The sequence below is a fragment of the Caenorhabditis elegans genome, chromosome X, assembly GCF_000002985.6.
Source record: "Caenorhabditis elegans chromosome X".
In the NCBI taxonomy this organism is placed as follows: domain Eukaryota; kingdom Metazoa; phylum Nematoda; class Chromadorea; order Rhabditida; family Rhabditidae; genus Caenorhabditis; species Caenorhabditis elegans.
In genome coordinates, this window is record NC_003284.9 from 7,805,626 (window position 1) to 7,826,158 (window position 20,533).

At 35.5% G+C, this 20,533-nt stretch overlaps 3 protein-coding genes and 2 non-coding genes across 5 annotated transcripts; 3 read left to right on the top strand and 2 right to left on the bottom strand.

Annotated features, from left to right (window-relative positions):
• Positions 1-3: 3 nt before the first annotated feature.
• Positions 4-3,489, bottom strand: R03G5.6 (2TM domain-containing protein). The gene is made up of 6 exons (NM_001381027.4): positions 3,410-3,489; positions 3,119-3,195; positions 1,689-1,773; positions 1,531-1,622; positions 1,049-1,207; positions 4-579 (listed from the first exon to the last, which is right to left on the bottom strand). Exons 1-6 carry the CDS (start codon positions 3,458-3,460, stop codon positions 480-482), a joined length of 564 nt encoding a protein of 187 aa, NP_001367693.1. The 5' UTR covers positions 3,461-3,489; the 3' UTR covers positions 4-479.
• Positions 3,490-11,108: 7,619 nt separating this feature from the next.
• On the top strand, positions 11,109-15,411 carry sek-1 (Dual specificity mitogen-activated protein kinase kinase sek-1). The gene is made up of 7 exons (NM_076921.8): positions 11,109-11,191; positions 11,251-11,341; positions 11,449-11,581; positions 12,701-13,084; positions 13,236-13,486; positions 13,549-13,660; positions 14,412-15,411. Exons 1-7 carry the CDS (start codon positions 11,179-11,181, stop codon positions 14,436-14,438), a joined length of 1,011 nt encoding a protein of 336 aa, NP_509322.2. The 5' UTR covers positions 11,109-11,178; the 3' UTR covers positions 14,439-15,411.
• Positions 15,412-17,759: 2,348 nt separating this feature from the next.
• On the bottom strand, positions 17,760-17,900 carry R03G5.8. Its single transcript, NR_071582.1, has one exon. It is a non-coding gene; the product is annotated as an Unclassified non-coding RNA R03G5.8 (non-coding RNA).
• A 128-nt stretch (positions 17,901-18,028) lies between these two features.
• On the top strand, positions 18,029-20,144 carry eef-1A.2 (Elongation factor 1-alpha). The gene is made up of 3 exons (NM_076922.5): positions 18,029-18,364; positions 18,515-19,335; positions 19,385-20,144. The coding sequence occupies exons 1-3, from the start codon at positions 18,052-18,054 to the stop codon at positions 19,640-19,642; spliced, it is 1,392 nt and encodes a 463-aa protein (NP_509323.1). The 5' UTR covers positions 18,029-18,051; the 3' UTR covers positions 19,643-20,144.
• A 10-nt stretch (positions 20,145-20,154) lies between these two features.
• On the top strand, positions 20,155-20,447 carry C54D2.14. Its single transcript, NR_071583.1, has one exon. It is a non-coding gene; the product is annotated as an Unclassified non-coding RNA C54D2.14 (non-coding RNA).
• The last annotated feature ends 86 nt before the right edge of the window (positions 20,448-20,533 follow it).

The following is a 20,533-nucleotide window of genomic DNA, read 5'->3' on the forward strand; positions in this document are numbered from 1 at the left end:
TCTGAGAAGTCATGTTTTATTGCTACATACATACTATGAAATATAAAACAATAAGCATTAACAAAAAGAAAATGACAGGCAAAATAGGTTTACCAACGGAATTGAGGAATTGTGTGGGCGGGGAGGTTTTTGGGAAAGAGATCAAAATTCTAAGATGATTCAGAGTGAGAGGGGGCGTTAAGAGAAAGCTTTTTTGAAAGAAGAGTATCTAGTTCAAAAGAACACGTGGTCAATTGTGTGAGTCAGGCACGTATGTGTTATCCACACAGTCTTACGAAGAATCTGAGTGAAACAAGTGGGAAACCTGAAATTTTACATAAACAACAAAAAAGCATTTGGGTTTTTTGGGAACTCGGTAGCTAACCGGATTTAAGGCAACAATTAGTAATAAGTCACAGGAAAATGAATTTTGGTGAGGTGAGAGTGTGAGGGCAAAGTGAATTGAGAAGAGATTGGACCGTTTTGTCATGTCAAATGGTTTACAGGAAAGTATTGCTGATGGTAGCAAAAAAGCTGAAGTAGAAGATGGAGACCAAGTAACTCCAACGGTGGATTTGGGGATATGTAGAAATGCAGAATCTGGAAAAAATGGGTTATTTAAAAAAAAAGATGTTTCAAAACTGCTGCATACACGTTTCATTAATGTTGTCTGCAACGCCATTCTGTAAATGCTAAAACAAGAAAGGCTTTTTAAATGTGATTTTGGGTGCAATTTTAATAGACACGTAATTTGCTTAGCTGAAATAAGCTAGTTGAATTTCAATTTTGCTAGTAAACTAAGACTTTTGTAATTTTAGAAAAGGAATAGAAAAAATTGTATTATTTTCTAAAATAAGTGCATATTTTTTCAACTTCAAAATGATGATCATACCCGCAAAGTCACCATTTAAAAATTATTAAAAAACTATCAACTACAAAAAAAGGATTCATATTTTCCAAAAATATTGATTCTCCCAACTTTTGCTTTAATTGTGAGTTGTTTCAAAAATTTGACAATTTTTTTCATTGATTTGAATATCAGAAAACAATACAAATACATATAACTCACAACGCGAATCCCATCAGTTGAACAATCCACGCGAAGTAATACGTTTTTGGGTTGGTTTTGTACCATTTCATAGTACTGCTGCGTTTTCGGAAGATGAAGAAAAACAGGGCACATAGTACCCATACTCCAATTAGCATATAGCTGAGAGCCACGGCAGCGCTGAAATTATTAAGGATAAATGAAATGAAACACACTATTAGTTTGAAATTTCCATTGTTGTGTTTTGAACTTTCTTTTCGATGAACTCCAAAGTTTATATTCGCCCAAATATCCAAAATCCAATTTTCTTATACGCTCACTGTTACGAATTCAATCGAATTCAATTATTTCTCAGCACTTACGCCCTCATATTATGTTCCAAAGTTCCTCCCTCACAAACATTTTTTTGCATCATTTTTACAACCTTATGGTAACTCCAGTTTTTTTTGCAAATTTTTTCATAAAACAATATTCCTATATTTTTTAATATACAAACTCCTCACTGATTTATTCTCGCTGGCCACAGAATCTGAAGTGGCAGTCCAAAGGTGAGGTTTGTAAAATAGAGTACGATCAGCCAGAGGCCGGAAACAACCTGAATCAAGAATTTAATGAACTCTGAATTTCATTGATCTATTTGTATCACTTTGATGATACCTACCAAATTTTCAGCATTTTGTTTGGCGTCTTCTCGTCGACTGTCAACAAGATGTTCCTTTATCGAACTGATTGGTTTCTTGCGGGCACTGCAAGAAAAAAATGAGATGAGATGATATTCTCTTATTTCGGTTGCAAAATGTTTCTGTAACAATTGAGAGGGAGTATGTTGGGATTTGTGTGATGAAAAAAGATTCGAGAATTAGAGAGATTGATGGAAAAAACATAGACGGTGCTTTTTTGACCCATCAAGCCCACGATTGATTTCTCTTTTTTTCACAAAATTTTGTAAACCATCAGTTTTCAACATTTTTGAGTTTAATTAAAATAGGTTTTGGGCATTTAAACATTCTGTTTTTTTTTGCTTTGAATTTTAATGATGGGATTTATTTAGTAGCTCTGAAAAAATGTTCGAATTAATTTTATCCATAGCAATAGAACAATGTTTATTTAACTTTGTGCCTATAAATTCTAAGGTTTAGAAAAATTGTTCCTAAAAACTCAACATACACGTAAATGCCAGGTCGTAATTGTGAAAGAGCTCGAAATTATCTCGAAGTCAATTCGAGCAATTTTTTACAAGAAATTGTAAAAATTTTAGTTGCAAAGACGTTCCATAAAATATAATGTTCTAAATTCAAGTTTATCAATGGCAATAGGTCATTATTTAATTAACGTTTTGCAATTCGTTTTTTACTTTTAATTTACTTTTTGATCCAGAAAAATGATCATAATACCAGCAAATGTCGGTTTGGTTTTAAGAAAATATTCCTAAGTTTTTTGAATCTATTCGAACAACTTCTGATGAAAAATTTTACAATATTGAGTTTCAGAAAATATTCAATGAAATCTAAAATATATCTCTTTTTTTTAAATTTTAAGCTTTATATTCTAAATATGTTTTAATCAATTGTATTTGAACATTATATGTCCATCAGCAATGTTTGAAATTTCTAAAAACAAATCCATATTAAAAATTGGCATTTTACCTGATTTTGCCGAAAAATTTTGAAATATATTTGGTCATATTAGATTATTGTCAAAGTATTTCGATTAAATCTCAATGGCCGTCGGTTTACTTTTAACAAATATTTGGGGTTCAGCTACTACACAACTTTTGTTAACTTTACTTTCCCCTTTTGTCATGTTTGTTCCGATTCTGTGAAAACATCGACAAAAACTAAAAATTGTCTGATCAACACTTTCGAGAGATTATTTTTCTCCTTCAATCGTTTTTCAATGTTGCCGAAAAACATGTTTTGCTTTGAAAGCTTTCGTACAGGTGCGAAATATCAACCCGGGGGAGTGAGGGCGTTATCGATTTTCCGTAGACCAATGCTTATACCTTTCGGCGGCGACATGTGTTTGAATTTGAATTTGAGAGGTGCAAATTTTGAAGTGGGAGGTTTTTAAATTTCAAGTAAATAAACAAACCTTGTTTGCATGCGAGCTCGATGTCGATTTCGATTTCGTTGCTTTTTTGCTTTAGGTAACAACTCGATTCCAGAGTCCTGAAAATGTAGAATCAGTCAAAGTTACTTTCGAAACATGAGCAAAAAATGCTTCAAACAAAGCAAAATTTTGAAACAGCATGAAAGAAACAACTAAAGAAAAGTACACAAAGCTCGGGTGGTCTTGGCAGCAAACCGCAATGAAAAGTAATCCGCCGGTGGGGAGGGGGGAGTGGTTGTAATAGTAGTCAAATCAGAGGAAATTAAAACAAACCTTGCTATCCTTTGTGCATCCCGTCCCCAATCGCTCTCGAAACGGAGGCATTCCCAATGCCCCTGTAAGCGAAACCATCTTGAACGAATAAAAATATTGTGTCAGAAAAAGGAGGAGAATCGGCAAAAAGGTGACGAGAAGATTAAAAATGTTTCGGAGAAAAAAAAGATAATAAACATAAAAGTTTCAATTTTGTCGCTTGAATTTGTGTGTGTGTGTGTGTGTGTGAAAAAAAGAAGAAGAAAGAGAAATAAAAAATAAAATAAAATGAAAACCGATATTTGCTTTTCTATTCCTCATGCTCTCTATTTTCCGTTTACTTTTTCTTTTTTACTTTTTTTTTTTTTTTCTAGAGGAAACGAGAAGAGGGCAAAAAAAAACAGAATGAGTGGTTGGTTGTGGTGGGAGAAGTCACAGATAGATAGCAAAAATAGCAGGAAAAAGAAGAAAAAAAAACTACGGAACAAACACATTTCTCACTGACGAAAACATGCTGTGAAGGGGTCATAAACTCAAATATATTTTTTTTCGTTCTTGTTTTCTTTCTATTTCTCAACGTTTTTGCTTTCTATTGGGTTTATGTCGAAATTCACTTGGCGATGAAAATTCAAAATATGTTCGGCTGGGAAAGTGTGTGTGTGTGTCTCTGTGTGTATGCATTAGAGTGCGTGTGTTGGGTGTAAGAGAGAGGGACATTTTCACCCTTTTCCCTCGTGTTTACTAATTGTGAGCGTAGAGGGCAGATGGCGACGGGAGGAGGACTATTGTCGTATAGTTTGGTGTATCGGGTGGTGCGTACACCGTGACGACTACTTGCGGACTTTGTTTTGATGCATGGACTTTTTTAATGTAATTTTTTGTTTAAGTTTTATTCTTATAAATATAAAGTTTTTTTAGGAAACTCACTGAAAATATGTGCTATATTCAGTTAATCCGCATTCTCCTCAATTATCGATTTTTGAAACTGCCCTTCTATTGATTCGGATGATTTATTAGTCATGAGATTAATCTTGAATTAAAATTGTTAGAGATTCTTGTCTCACTCAAAGAATATGGTTCGTATTATTGAATTGAGTAACAAAAAGGCCAATTTTGTATTATCGGCATGAATTTCAAAATAAATTTATTTCAGTTGTGAAAATAGAAACGTGGAGTTTTTATATTTTTTGATCAAGTGTGCTATAGCGTTATTTAAAAGGATAATATTTAAGAAATGAATGAAATTCAAATTTACTTCTAAAATTCGTATAGTTTACACACAATTGCCATAAAAAGTTTGAAGATATATCGTAGATTTGAGTTTTAAACACTGTATTTGAATAATAATTCAATTCTCAAATTCTTTATCAAAAATTTTTTTTTTATTTTGTCGTTCAGTATTTTTAGTTCTATGTTCATAACTTTTCTTTCAAATTTGGTTCTCAAAATAAGCGCTGAGGAAAAATAACTCAACTTACTCAACTAAATATGCACCACTTGTTGCAATAAGGATAGTAATCATGAAGCAAATTGCAAGAATGAGATTGAGAATATATAGACAGCGCAATCGACGTAATTAGATTGGTAGCGGTGGTCAGTGAGGAGGGGCAGCAGCAAAAAAAGGCAAAAAATCCTGCCGCGAAGATAATCTTCTTGGGCGTATTTTCATTTTATACACTCAGTGCGTTTTTTTTAAGAATGAATTTCCGCTTTATGAGTTTAAGTTTGCAAATTAAATTAGTTTTTGTCGGAGAAAATGTTGTTTGGCGTTTATCAAAAGTGACATGGTTCGTAGTTGTTTTTCTGCTAGCTCTGACGTAAACTGTCTTGATTTACTAAAATAAAAAACAATTAGAACCATTTGTGGGGATATTGCATTAATTTACTATGTTATTTGATAACAATCACCACCCACGTTTTTGATGAACTTAGTTAGAGGAAAAGAATAAAAATGCCCACATCACTTGAAATTCCAATTCACCTGCCGTGATGACAAAAATGAGCAAGCTTAAAAGAGCTTGGTATTTCCTCCAGCTGGTCTTCAAAAAGAAATCAGTTTGGTGTTCTTCCAACCAGAAGTTGATTCGTCTTCGCTCATTCACTTCTTTCGCCATCCGTCTCCTGTCTGCCAAAGAAGGAAGAAGAAATAGAGAGATGGAGAGAAAAAAGCAACCTACGTCAATCCGTTGGGCTTTTCTAAGAAGTGAATGTGAAAGCATAATACAACTTATACAACTTATACAACACTTATACAACATAATACAACTATTTCTCTCATATTTCTCTCATTTTTCCCCATTCGATCTTTGTTCATTCAGTGTTCAAATGATGTTCCTGTTTCTATCAAAGTCTTTGTGATGGCGTGTGTTGGTGAAGATTTTCAGCTCTTTTCTCCTGGAAATCCCTCAAAAGAGATCCGACCGATTTTTGCTTTTTATGTCATCATTAACAAGTGTCTACCTTTTTTTCCACGCGGTCATGAAATTGAAATTTCTTGGCAGAAGTCACGTCGGCAGTATTAATGGTCTTATATCTTTTTTGAGATCGTCCTGTCTTATTTTGTTTCATTGTGTGCTAGATCTTGTAATTTTTGAACTGAGAATTCTTTGAAACATTTTACTATATCATTTAGGTATTTTGGCTTTTAAGAACTTTCCCACTGGCGCTGCTCCACCGTCAAATTTGATTTTCCTTTTGACATTGAATATAGTTTAAAATATACTACGTTTCCAGCAAAACAACGTTTACACATGTGTGGGAAGAACTCTTATCCATTGTGTCCACTTCACACCCACACCCACTATGGCATTGCGGTGCCAAAATGTCATTTATACACAAACAAAACTAATATTTCCGGTGGCTTCTTTTACTACGCCTTTGTTTTTCTGGCCTTTGCCATTTTTCGAAACTTTTTGTGCTTATCCATTTTGCTCCGATGAGTGCGACGACCCAAACGCTATTCTTGTGTGTGTCGTAGGTGTGCTGCTAGTTGGCTGTTATGGTTGTCTCCTTTCTTGATTCTACTCAACCATCAAAAATATTTCCTTATCAATTTGTAGAAAAATTGGAGTTTGTTCTCTTTTTTCCCTCCATACACGGAGCATTCTACCAAAGAGAAAAACGTTTTCATTAACCACATTTCGTTTTGTCCAAATATTTTTATATGCTGTCGCATAGATATGCACATTCTAAGAGCATGCTAGAAACTTATGAGTGTTCTGTGATCTCTTGATTTTCAATACCTTAATTGGATTATGCTCAATGATCTCGAGCCCTTCCACTGATGTGCAAAATATGTTTAGTTTCACCCATGGTAAACCACTATGCTGGACAGACAACTGATCAGTTTTGTAAATCAAAAGAACGCTTTGATACGAATAATCTGAACATCAGGGGTTTTATCAGTTTGCAACGTCGACGAAATAGGCGAAAAGGGAGAATATGCATTTTTGTTCAAATATTTAGCAAGAGCACTGAAAATTTGAAAAACATTTTTCTTTGTTTCAAGCGTTTTCTGAAATTCGCAATAAAAACAGTTGTTATGAACTTGTGATCGGTTTGAAGTTTCAGTCACATTTAGGTTTTTGTATTTACAATGAACTTTTAAGTCTACTCACAATTGTTTTCTTTTCTATTGTTGAAGTTATTACATTTTGTCTAGACTTCTTCATTATTGTTCAACTCATTGAGCCTGGGTCACATCAGAATTTAATTCAAAACGTGATGATTGTCTCTGTAGGCTGTCATTGCCCAATTCGCAGTAATCCTTGATATTCCCACCTCTGCGCTCCCTTCCTAACTGGATTGATCATTCACATCATCCTCACGTTCTCCTTGCTCCTCACATGCGTCAATGAGAATAAGAAGTAAACGAAAAAGAAAATGAGATGAGATGGTGAAACCGGATGAGAAAAAATAAAATAAAAGAAAAAAAAGGAATGTAGGAAAAATGTGTACATGTTCAATCGACCCCCATCTTTTTTTTCTCTTTCTCCATTTTTTACTTTCGCCTTTCATTCAATGTGTCTTTGCTTTTCCTGCATCCATGTCCGTCAGTCCCTCACAGAAACCTCCCTTGTCGTTCTCCACTCCGGACCTTCTGCCCCTTCTAAAAATAACTGAGAGACCTTTGAGATGAGGATTTCTTTAGATGTGGGACATGAGAGACGTCTGCGCCACACTTGGACCTTTTCCACATACACACTTGCCTTTTTGTCTGTCTATCCGCACAGCTAACCAAACAGAACCACTTTTTTGCCCGAATAATGACCATTTTCAAGCTCTCAATTTATGTTCTTCCCAGCTGTCCAGAAAAGGTTGTAATTTCTCTTTTATTTACGCCCACTTTTTCTAAATTATTGGGTTGGGCGATTTTTTTGAGATTTCGACAAGATGCGATTTATATTTTTGAAAGTCTACTGAAGAGACGGGTTTTTTAAAGATTTTTATAATCTTAATATATCACAAACATTTGTATCAAAACTTTTTCAAAAGTCCAAATGTTTTGTAAATTATCAATTTACCAAATTTTGGGTTTAAAGTTTTCAAAAATCTAAAAGCTCATTTTATACTTTCTAACCTTTACCAACATTTTAGGTTGAGTCCCTATGTTTATTTGAAATAACATTTAAGGAACTTGTGTTCTTCTTCAAGTTTCTTGAAACCAGTGTACGACTAGAATAATTCGCATTTTTTAGTTGCATTTTAAATGAGTAGTGTTGCTAGCTTTTTAAAACTTAATATATAGTTGTGAAGCGTATTCTACTTTAATCATTTATTGTTTTTTTTAAATTTTTATTTTTTTTTTTATTGAACCTTTATTTGATTGTTCCCTAAGCATTCCTAGAAAAGTGGAAATTTGATTTTTGAACATTGTACTTAAACAAAAAAGCAAGAAGCTCTCATTAATGATAGGTGCGCAAACGCACTCCAACCTAATCCGCGACATAATTTTCCCCCATGTACATATATCACGTTCTCTCACAATAAACCTCTGACAGGCCTAACCAATGTCTAGAAAAATGTGTTTTTTCTTCAGTTTATTTTATGGCCATGTTGTTGCAAGCATTGCATTTTATTTTACTTGCTAAAAAAATTTGACCAATGTTTCTGAACTGTAAGTTCAAGAAATTGAAGAAAGTTTATGCACCCGAAAAATTACTAAGTCTTCTCCCAAAGCGTTCTTTCATGTTTTTCAAGCATCTAAGACAAGCTGACGAAAGCAATGATGTTTTCGAATCTAACGGCTTCTTGGTTATTCAATTATTAGTCGGATAACTTTATTCAATTCATTTTGTGGTGTGAGCTATTTAGCTTTCAGCTTGCAGCTTTTGGTGTTTTCTCCAAGTAATAGTTCGAAGCCCGGTATTTTTTTAAATAGAAAATTTACAGAGATGCTAACTCCCACTTCTACTAACCTTTTTTTTAAGTTGAAAGCTCAATGCGTTTACCTTTTTATCTGAGATGATTAATATTTTAATTTTATTTGAACCAGTATTATTAGACGAAGATATATTTTTCAATTACTTATTTGATTTTTTCTCTTCAGACAGTTTATATTTTCTAAACCTTTTTGGTTTTTTATAAACATGAGCTTTTAACTTTGTTGAAGCTTGAGAAACTTTTAATTTTTCATGAAATATAACTTATTTTATGTTTCAACGTCTCGAATATCTTTCCCCTCTTTTAAATACTTTTACTTTTTTCTCGTTTTGCATATGACTCATCTACTTGCTGGAATGCAAAAAAGTATGATGAACAATTTTTAGGGTGAGGTTAGTAGAATACAAGTACTGCAGACACAATATACAATACCTTTCCACAAATGGAAGATTGTGTCTGTGTGTATGAGATGAAATAGATAGAGAGAGAAAGAGAGAAAGAGAGAGTGGCGAGTGTAGAAAGTAACATTTAACAGAAAACGGCATTGAAAGATAGAGAGAGAGAGATGCAGAGAGGCAAAGTGATAGAGAGATGGAGGAATAGTGGTGTCCTGCGTAACTTTTGTCGTCGTTTCTTATCACTTGTTTACGTGCACAGTGCCCCCCCCCCCCCCCCCCCCCCGATGATCAACATTTTTTTGTGAACAGACAACAACATTTTGAAAGGTGATTTCAACGAATTATCTTGTTGAGAGCAAACGGGTCTGAAGCATATTCGTGGCTTAGCAATCTTATCAATTAATTGGTTTTCTTCCAAAAAATTGAGTAAATTGTATAGTTCTATAAGGTTTTTGTAACTGAACACTATAACTTAAAAGAATAACTAAAAATGTACATGCGTCCCGAAATACTTACAAAAATATTTGCGAACCCACACCGTCTAAATGATTCAACAAAAAAAGTTTCGCAATATTATACTATCAGGCAATTTTTGTAAAATCTGACCATTACACATACGGGATTTCCTGAAATGTGTGGTCTTGCGAATTTCGCAACTTTTCATGACAAAAATGTGTTTGGTCACAAAAACGGTTTCTCGACACTTTTTCCGAAAAAAACGTTTGCACTTTTTCACTATTTTTAAATCTATGTTCTGCTTAATTTCATTTCCACTTTTCTCTTAAAACATTTGACAAAAACTATAAGTTCTGACTCCCAATACTTTTTTCGTCGTATTTCCCTTCCGTTAACTCACTCACTGCTCTAGTTCTCAATAACAATAAATCAAGCGCTCAGTTTTTTTCGAGTTTTTATGGGCCCTTTTTGGGGGAAATGAAGGATAAAACGATAAAAACTGCAAAAGTATACTAAAAATAGTAAATTGAAGTTTAAAAAATTTAATATTCCGAAAATTGAAAAAAAAAACCCCATGTTATATGAGTTACTTGCCGCCCACCCACGGAAATTATTTATTTCTGCGTTAGTCATGCAACTAGTAAGAAGATCCCGCGGAACCATGAGTTTTTCTTTGTGATATTTCCAAATTCAGTATCTCCAATTAAATGATTCACACTTCGTTTTCTCCCTGCTTTATAAATGACTCAGCTATTCATGGCAGCTCCATCTTGCTCCTCCTCCCCAGCTTCCATGTTGCACTTGTTCACATCACATCCCATAAAAATTCATGCACCCGCTCCAAGGTTACTATTGGTTCCCAGTGACAACACCAACAAAAACGGATTTCGGTTCTCGTTTTGGTCTGGCACCTTGATTTCAATTTGAATTTTTACGACAACACATCCCGGGCAACGGTTTTTCGCTTTGTTTTCACATTAATTTTTTCTCACTGGGATGAAAATGGGGGCCCCTCTTTTTTCCCTTTTTCTATTTTTCTGCTTCCTACTCACCAAATTGCTTCTGCTCTCTTCTCATTCTTCTATCTTTTCCTCACTTTTTTCCTATTCCTATTTTTCTTATTTCTTCTATTTTTCAACGATCTATTCCGCGTTTTTCTACAGAATTTCGTACTCTCATTCATCAAATCTGAGAACCCTCCGCCAGGAGAAAAAAAGAAGGAAAAAACGTGATTCCCAAATCTTTAATTAAAGGACCAGATTGATGGATAAGTAACGAAAGACCAACACTATCTATTTTACATTTAGATTCGAAAAAAGATTGAATGACACCTCTAAATTTTGTTCACAAAACCGCGAAACCACCATTTGTATTCTTTATTGTCATTTTTCCTCATTTTTCGCTTTGTGAAAAATTTACCCACCGTATTTTTTGCTGAAATCCGTGTCTCTTGCTCTTTCCTTATCCTCATTTAATTTTTGCAGACGATCGCTGGTCGGCGAATTCTACAATTTATGTAGATCGGTGCGGAACGTCTCTCTAGAGTCTTACATCATGGAGCGAAAAGGTAAGAAAAATCTCATTTACCTCAAATTTGCCAAAGCATCTAATTTCGACTTGTTGTAGGACGTGAGCGCAAGCTGCCGGGCATGAAGATCGTGATGCCAACACCGGTCGAGACGCCCACAATGAATCTGGAAGACAGATGTCTTATCAAGTAAGTATTAGGTGATACCCGTGTCGGGTTTGATATTGAACACGTAAAGACGGCGCGGCGAATTATGTAATAATAATATAAGTATGAGAAATTTTTGATTGATGCAGATTGACAAACGAGTCCGAAGAGATTGAGATTGCCGCCACCGACCTCGTCGTACTCGAAGAACTTGGAAAAGGTGGATATGGGATTGTGGAGAAAATGCAGCACAGGCAGAGCGGGATAATTATGGCGGTAAAAGTGAGTATCACAACAAGAACAGTTTGAAAAAATTAACTATGTACATATGTTTGGTAATTCACCAAAAGCGGTTTTTTCAAAAAAATGTTTCATTTTTTCGTAACTTTTCAAAAAGTAACTAAATTCAAATTCCTATTTGGCTGGTGCACTAATAAATAGGCAATTTGTATAAATTTAAGATATTCATAAAATACTTTTCTTTAATTAGGGAAAAACTATTCTAATTTGAATGCAACGTGTCATTTTTCACATACAATAGTTATTCAAAAGCAAATGCAAGTTAGCAAGATGAAGATTATTGAATTTAGGTGTGACTGCAAAAATAATAGTTAGTCTTCATTGCCAACGGAAAGCATTTCCATTTTTTGAAGGGCGCCGTGTGAGACGACACACTGATTGCCTTTTGGCTGTCGGCACACGCGCCCACACGTCACCTTTGAAAAGTTGGTGTATAAATTAAAATTTTCGTGAACAAAGGTAAATTATGGAAGTGAAGAAATGAGAATTTGAGGATAGGATTTCAAACGCAGGTCACTCGTTTCTGATATGATGAAAAAAATCTTTTTTTTTTTGAAAAGGAACATGAGAAATAGATTCAAAGTAGCTTGATATCAAACATTTATGGAATGTATTGAGATTTATCAATACTTACTGATTTCAAAAATTCATTTTCATCCATACACTAGAATAAGTGACTAGGTGATTGTACATCAATATGTATGTTAATAGGACATACCAACAATAAGAACAGTCTGTGACGCGGAAATTTTCCATAAAAAAGGTCACTTCATAGATTTCATATGTTGAACTTTCACTAGAACATATTGCAAATACTTCATATGTAGTTGTGGCAAAGTTCAAGATTAAAGTAAATACAACATGTAAATGGAAAACTGATCTGACCAAAAAATGTTTTCAAATCACGAATATTTAAATTCTCAATATAAAAATTAATCGAAACTACAGATTTAAATACTAAAAAAAAATTATAAATTAAATATTACTGGTTTGAACCGAGACTTAAGCAAATCGCGTATTGAAAAAAATAAAAAATGAATTTTCAAACTAAATCGAATTTATCTTTTAAATTGATCCTAAGCAAATTTCATTTTCTTACAGCGAATCAAATCATCAATCAACGATCAATCTCAAAAGCAGATGCTCAACGAGCTAGACGCGTGCAGGAGAAGTGATTGCTGTCCGCAAATGGTACGGTTCTATGGAGCAATGTTTCGCGAAGGTGATGTCTGGATTTGCATGGAAGTGATGGACACGTCGCTGGACAAATTTTACCGGCACGCATACAAAATTGGCAAACACATTCCAGAGCCGTTTATTGGGAAAATGGCTCTGTCGGTCATTGAAGGACTCAACTTTATGAAAGAGCAACTGAATTTGATTCATCGAGACGTGAAACCGTCGAACATTCTGTTAAATCGACATGGACAAGTCAAGATTTGCGATTTTGGAATTTCAGGTCACTTGACAAACAGCATGGCCAAGGTACGGAAAATCGATAAAAATGAGACCTCTATTAAAAAAATGAAATGCAATTTTATTTGCCGAATGATGTCATGCCAATCAGAGTTATCTTTCAATTTCATCATGACCGGGAAGAAAAATTTCAAAATATATATAGTGTTTCGATTTACAGACTGTACAAGCCGGATGCAAACCTTACATGCCACCAGAGAGAATTGATGGAGAGACTAAGTCAGCCTATGATGTGAGAGCTGATGTATGGAGTTTGGGTATAACAATAATTGAAATCGCCGTTGGCACCCATCCCTACGCAAATTGGAAAACCCCATTTGAACAATTGAAACAGGTTGTGAAAGAGCCGCCACCAAAATTGCCGATGGAAAGTGGTTTTAGTGTTGATTGTCAGTACTTTGTCAAGAGATGGTGAGTTTTTTGGAGTTTCTGGGTGTGGAGTTGGGAAGAGTATGAAAATTTGCAAATTGCAGTCTTGAAAAGGATTACAATGAACGTCCCAAATATCCGGAATTATTGGCGATGCCGTTTATGGAGCAGGCAAGAAATGAGAAGCAATTTAGTATGGCTCGGTTTATCAATGAGGTAAGATTTGCTGCTATCAAAAAGACAATTTTTTTGCTGAAAAATTGAGAAAAACAATCTGTAAATAAATGGGTAAAATTAAATTAAATGTTTATTAATTTCTCCATTTAAATGAAACGTGAAATTGATTTTTAATTTTTAGGCTTAAAAATTGTTGTCTAAGTATAATTGTCCTCCTAAGCCTTAAAATACAAAAGAGTTTTATTTTCTATGTCTAAAAATTCAAGTTTAGCGTTAAAATTTTTGGACGATAGCTTTTAGTGAAAATCGGTATTTTGTTACAAAACACTTTATTGTAGAAACTAAACACTTTAAAATAAATTGAAAATTGGTGAATGATGTCAATTTTGTGAAGTGTGCTTAAATTGCTTTAAGAAATAACAAAAATGCAAAATAAGTGCAATAAAAAAACAATCAAAAAGTCAGGTTATTTCTGAGAAATTTCGAAGAGTAAAAAATGTTGTCAAAAAATCAGTTCGGTACATCAGCAAAGAAAAGTATAGATCAACTTCAAAACATCACCAAAACTTAGCATGTACAGTTTGTTTCCAGCAGGACCAACTTACAGTAAAAGCACCACTGAATGTTATTTTTTATAATTTTTTGTATTTTAATCTGAAAATCGTTTTATATCTGACAATCTTGAATCTTACTAAGGTCCGATGGGCACCTTCTGACGGTTCCCTAGTTAGGTAAAAACTATGCTAGATTTGCGAAAAATTGCAAAAACTTCTGAATTCATTCATTGCAGATTCTCGACACTGTTTGGCGACGATGAGCATCGGGTGTGCCGAATGGCGAACAAGTCTTTTTCTAGTACGACACGTCTCAAATTGAGAATAGCGTTTTTTTGTACGCCTCGCTGGCCGTCAATGGAACATCGATATTTGTTGAATAATCAGCAACGTGGACGGAATAAATTATCACTTCTTTTCCCTTTTTGTCAAATATTGAATTTTATGTTCTTATGTTTTGTTTATATCATATATCTCTCAGATTCCAATTATTTCTTTGCTTCTGGTAACCGTTTCTTTCCGAGTCAACCGCTTATCCTTATTTCATTTTCAATTTTATAGGAAATCTTTCTCTATCGCTTCTTTTTTCGTGTCTTCTCCTCGTAGTTATAATCAATCATCGGTGTTTTTCTACATTTTTTTTACGTTTAAATGTTCAAGTAGTTTATTAGCATCTGTGATTTTTATTTTCAAATGGTAGCTCATAATTTTCCAATCAAACTCGAAATGACCTAGTTGTTTTCTTAAATGATTTTAGTAGTCATTCCTATCTCATCTCATCAGACTTCTCATTTCAATTGTTTAACTTCTTCCTCTGCATATACAGTGCCATTTTCGATGTCAAATTCGTATTCAACATGGATTATTCTACTCTAGAAATCAAAAATGTATTCTATTGCACCCCTCCTCCCGCATTTGTTTCATCTGTGGGTTAATAATGATATTTATAAATTGATGTGCTGTTACAAAAACGAAAACAATCAACATCACTTATCCTTCTTTCTATTTTTCTTCTTCTCTGGTCTTATGCGCTTATTCTCCTTATAACAGTTCTTGCCCAGAAAATCAGCGTACACGTTTCATTTTCTTTTCTGTTCGTTTTCTCCCCTAACTCAGACATTACAAATTTCTAAACGTTTTGTTTTCAATTACACCAACCATCCCCCACTTTTCTCCCTCACCCCATATCAAGGATATGAGTCTCTTTTGGTTTATATTGCTCGAGTAAAGATTTTTTTTTAATTCAGATAACGGTTAAATATCGTGAATTGATGTTGCAATGTCTTCCTGTTTCAGAGCTATGTAAAAACTGACGCCAGTGATAAAATAATGTGGCAACCAGAGGAAGGAAAAATATAAGAATGTGAAAAAGCAAGTTTAGTTCAAATTTTTCAATAGTAAATCACACTACGACTTGATTGGGATAGTTGGTTTTGGTTGCTTTTCAAGATATTTATAAAAACGTTTTTTAAATTTTCCAATATATAAATAGAGAACGAGTGAATATCATTTTCCTTGTTTGAATTGCCATAATTGATAAATTGAAAATATCTGGAAAATAATATAAACAAAAAAGACCAAGAAATATAAATGTTTTGTTTCATTAAGGCACATCATGTACGGACTTCTATTTTACTATTATTTCTATCGTTTTCACCGGAGTTTGCTAAAGTTGCAAAATTCTTAAAAACAACTGATGCTTGTTTCAGAATTGCAACCGACACAACCGACAGCAAAGTTGCCAAAGCTTTCCCAATCATCAAGCATACATTTTTGTTGAACATAAACCTTGGAGTGTTTTCGTGAAACTTTGTTAGAAAAATTTTTTCATTAGAAGTGAAATGCTACTAACTTTCTGGATTGTTGACGCCGGGTTTGCCAGAGCTATCAAATATAAAATTACGAGTGTGGTCACAGATGTCGAGCCACAAGATTCCCGGTGGTTGAGTATGAGCAGCCACAATACGTTTTTATATATATGATGTAACTTTTTGAAACATGTTGAAACTTTTTGAATTTCAATAATAACAATTTTCTTTCTAAATATTGCAATTGACGTTGCAAAAAGTTTTCACTACATGAAGTGAGCAGTACCATTATAAAAACAATAAATTTTCTTGAATCGGTACATGAAATTTTCAGTTTTGAGGATTTGAAAAATATGTAAATACGAAATATGAAGAATACATAAACCACAGAAACATGATCAATTATCAAAACACGGATTTCATTAATTAAAACAGTAAATCAAGAATTCTTACTTAATCATATTTTAACAGCATTATAATTGTATTTCTCACGAAAGGAAAGCTACAGCAGGAGGGAAAAAACAGTAAATTTGATTAAGTTGGGGAAAACCTATTTCTAAACCGTTCTGGTTCTTAAGGAAGTGGTATTGTCTGTGCGTTTTTCGCCTTAATGACAAAAAATTTCAATATGGCATATAAATTTTATATGATTTTCTCAATTTTGCAAAAAAAAATTCGATAAGGCAGAATTACTTCCAATATCCCGCGCAAATGAATGACCTTGTTTTGACATTTTTTTTTTCGTTTTCCGGCTGTGTTAATCAATTTTTACTTGGTTTTTTGTTTATTTTGTAATTAAAACAAATGTTTTTCATAATTGCAGGCACTTCGTGATGAAAATTCGATTTAAAAATTCACCGAAACTGTAAAATTGTCCTAAAATCGATAATTCAACGTTTTAAAGACCTTTTTTGCAAAAAAAATGTCTGAATATTTGAAAAACTGTGTTTCAAGTCAATAATTGAAGTAAGAGAAAAAACAAAAATCTTGAAACTAGGCATTCATGTGCACGAGAATTCGAAAATGATTCGGTCATTTTGATTTAATAGCAAATGTGAAAAAATGCATTAAAAAAAATTCAGAATAACTTTATAATTGTTTTGCATTTTGGTATATTGAGTTGTTTTTGTCATTTAAAACAAAAAAAGTCACTTACGATACTAACTCATTTTTTAAAATTCAGGCTCTTTTCCAAAACCTACTTATTCCACAACCAACCTAACTAGTTATTTCAGTCGCATAAACAATTCAAATATTCAAATAGCTGTTCATTCAATTTTCTTGTTGATTTGATTTTCTTTTCATTGATCCTCTATATGCATTTTTTTTCAATCTCGCTTTTGATTTGGATGAGCTCCCAGCTTCCATGTTCATCTTCTTATTTCTTATTTCCCTCTACACTTTTCATTTATTTTCAGTTTCTTACTTTTATGTGCATAGCCATATTATTTTTCTCTGAATACTCCACCCCACCACATTTTTGTGTGCCTCTAAAAGAAATCGATTGATGCGTTCCACATTTTTTTGCCTCGTGTTCTAGGCACGCTTTCCGTCTAACCAGATTCAAAAATCTACTCATATCGATGTAAACAGACGTCTCTGTCCAATTACGTATCTGCTCGCTCAAACACACGCGCTCTCGCACATTGAGAGAGATTACGCAAAATTTCGAAACTCGGAGAGTGCGAGACGGTTAGCCGACAGAAAAATACTGACCGCAGACGGCCGGAGCACAAGGGGCACATACGCAAAGGCGGGTCTCGTCGCGAATGGGGGTGTGTACGCAGCCGAATTCACCGTCCTCGGCCTAAACACACCGGGAGGCTCTTCTTTTCCTCCATTTGTGTTCTCCACGCGCACACCTATCACGTTCGTTGGATTTCCTCCTGTTTTGGCCTAAATATTTTGGATATTTGAATTCGAATTCATTCGACAATTTCCTAATTTATCTCTCAGCCTAAAACATATTTAAGCCTCCCTTTCCTCATTCTCTAAAATTTGCTCCGGCCTAAAAAGTTCGAAATCCTAAAATTTATCATTTTCAGTAACCAACCTTCACGAATTCATCATGGGAAAGGAAAAGGTCCATATTAACATTGTCGTCATCGGACATGTCGACTCCGGAAAGTCCACCACCACTGGACACTTGATCTACAAGTGCGGAGGAATCGACAAGCGTACCATTGAGAAGTTCGAGAAGGAAGCTCAAGAAATGGGAAAGGGATCCTTCAAGTACGCCTGGGTTCTCGACAAGCTGAAGGCCGAGCGTGAACGTGGTATCACCATCGATATTGCCCTCTGGAAGTTCGAGACTGCCAAGTACTACATCACCATTATTGATGCCCCAGGACATCGTGATTTCATCAAGAACATGATTACCGGTTAGTTTATTGCAAATTTCAGGCAATAAGATTAAATTTCGAAATATTTCGCAAAATTTTAAGCCCAAAATTTAGGCCAGATTTTAGGAATTTCACAATTTCTTCTAATTTCACAAAATTTCAAATTTCACTAATTTCACAATATTGCAGGAACCTCCCAAGCCGATTGCGCCGTTTTGGTCGTCGCCTGCGGAACCGGAGAGTTCGAGGCCGGAATCTCCAAGAACGGACAAACCCGCGAGCATGCTCTCCTTGCCCAGACCCTTGGAGTCAAGCAGCTCATCGTCGCTTGCAACAAGATGGACTCCACCGAGCCACCATTCTCTGAGGCTCGTTTCACTGAGATCACCAACGAGGTCTCCGGATTCATCAAGAAGATCGGATACAATCCAAAGGCTGTTCCATTTGTCCCAATCTCCGGATTCAACGGAGACAACATGCTTGAGGTCTCCTCGAACATGCCATGGTTCAAGGGATGGGCTGTTGAACGCAAGGAAGGAAACGCTTCCGGAAAGACCCTCCTCGAGGCTCTTGACTCCATCATCCCACCACAACGCCCAACTGACCGACCACTCCGTCTTCCACTCCAGGATGTGTACAAGATCGGAGGAATTGGAACCGTCCCAGTCGGACGTGTTGAGACCGGAATCATCAAGCCAGGAATGGTCGTCACCTTCGCCCCACAGAACGTGACCACTGAAGTCAAGTCCGTCGAGATGCACCACGAGTCTCTTCCAGAGGCCGTCCCAGGAGACAACGTCGGATTCAACGTCAAGAACGTTTCCGTCAAGGACATCCGTCGTGGATCCGTCTGCTCCGACTCCAAGCAAGATCCAGCCAAGGAGGCCCGTACCTTCCACGCTCAGGTTATCATCATGAACCATCCAGGACAAATCTCCAATGGATACACTCCAGTTCTTGATTGCCACACCGCTCACATCGCCTGCAAGTTCAACGAGCTTAAGGAGAAGGTAAGCAATATATTTAGTTACTTTCCAAAGCTCATCCTCATTTTTACAGGTCGATCGTCGTACCGGTAAGAAGGTTGAGGACTTCCCAAAATTCCTCAAGTCCGGAGATGCTGGAATCGTCGAGCTCATCCCAACCAAGCCACTTTGCGTTGAGTCCTTCACCGACTACGCTCCACTCGGACGTTTCGCCGTTCGTGACATGCGTCAAACCGTCGCTGTCGGAGTCATCAAGTCTGTTGAGAAGTCCGATGGATCATCCGGAAAGGTCACCAAGTCCGCCCAGAAGGCTGCTCCAAAGAAGAAGTAAACACTTGGGTCACTGCTTCCTTCATTCAACCTTCTCATGTTACTCCTTCGCTTATCTGTTATCCTGTTAACCCCCTCCCACCCATAGCTTGTAATATAACTTTCAAAACTCTAATTTTTTTGAGCATGGGTGCTCATTGTTCATCTCGTCCACGCAGCCTTTTGTACAAAAGTCGTGTGTTTGGGCAACACTTTTTTGTTTCAAAAAACCGTCCATCCAAAAAAACCTTCGCTACGTATTTATTAAGGCTCGTTATGTTTTCCCCAAAACAAAGCGGTCTTCATCAAAAATAATAAATACAGTTACTTGTACCATTTGATCATCACTAATGACTCCCCCCGACCCCCCCCCCCAATCCTCCCACTCCAAAAATCCTTTAAAAACTGTTATGTTAATATGTCATGCATTGTTTTGTCGCATTCTGTCATCCATCGTTTTGTTTCGAAAGTTTGTGTGCAAATAATTGACGATATATTCACAAATAAAAAATATTTTGTTATTGAACCAATTGTGTTGAGTCATCTGATGAAATAGATTGTCTCTCAATCTGCTTACTCCCAGCAATTTCTACAAACGATGCGAACAGATAAGATTGCATCTTCCCCATCGTTTTGGCATGCAAACCAACGTGGATGACCTTGGACGAGTCGCTCTTTTCATTTACTATTTGATGATTGCTGCTCGGTCAGCGTGGAGGGTAGAAAGAGAAATAGGGTCGGACGTTTGGTGAAAAAGAGCGACGACAAATATTGGCCCATCACAGAGCACTCCGATTGATGCAGCGATAGGTCAATTTTTGTTTAAACTAGCGGAGCTACTACTTATTTCCGCAAAGTATGAACGAAAGGTGAGCAAGTCGTGAATGGTCGGAGATCAATCGTAGAGAGAAGA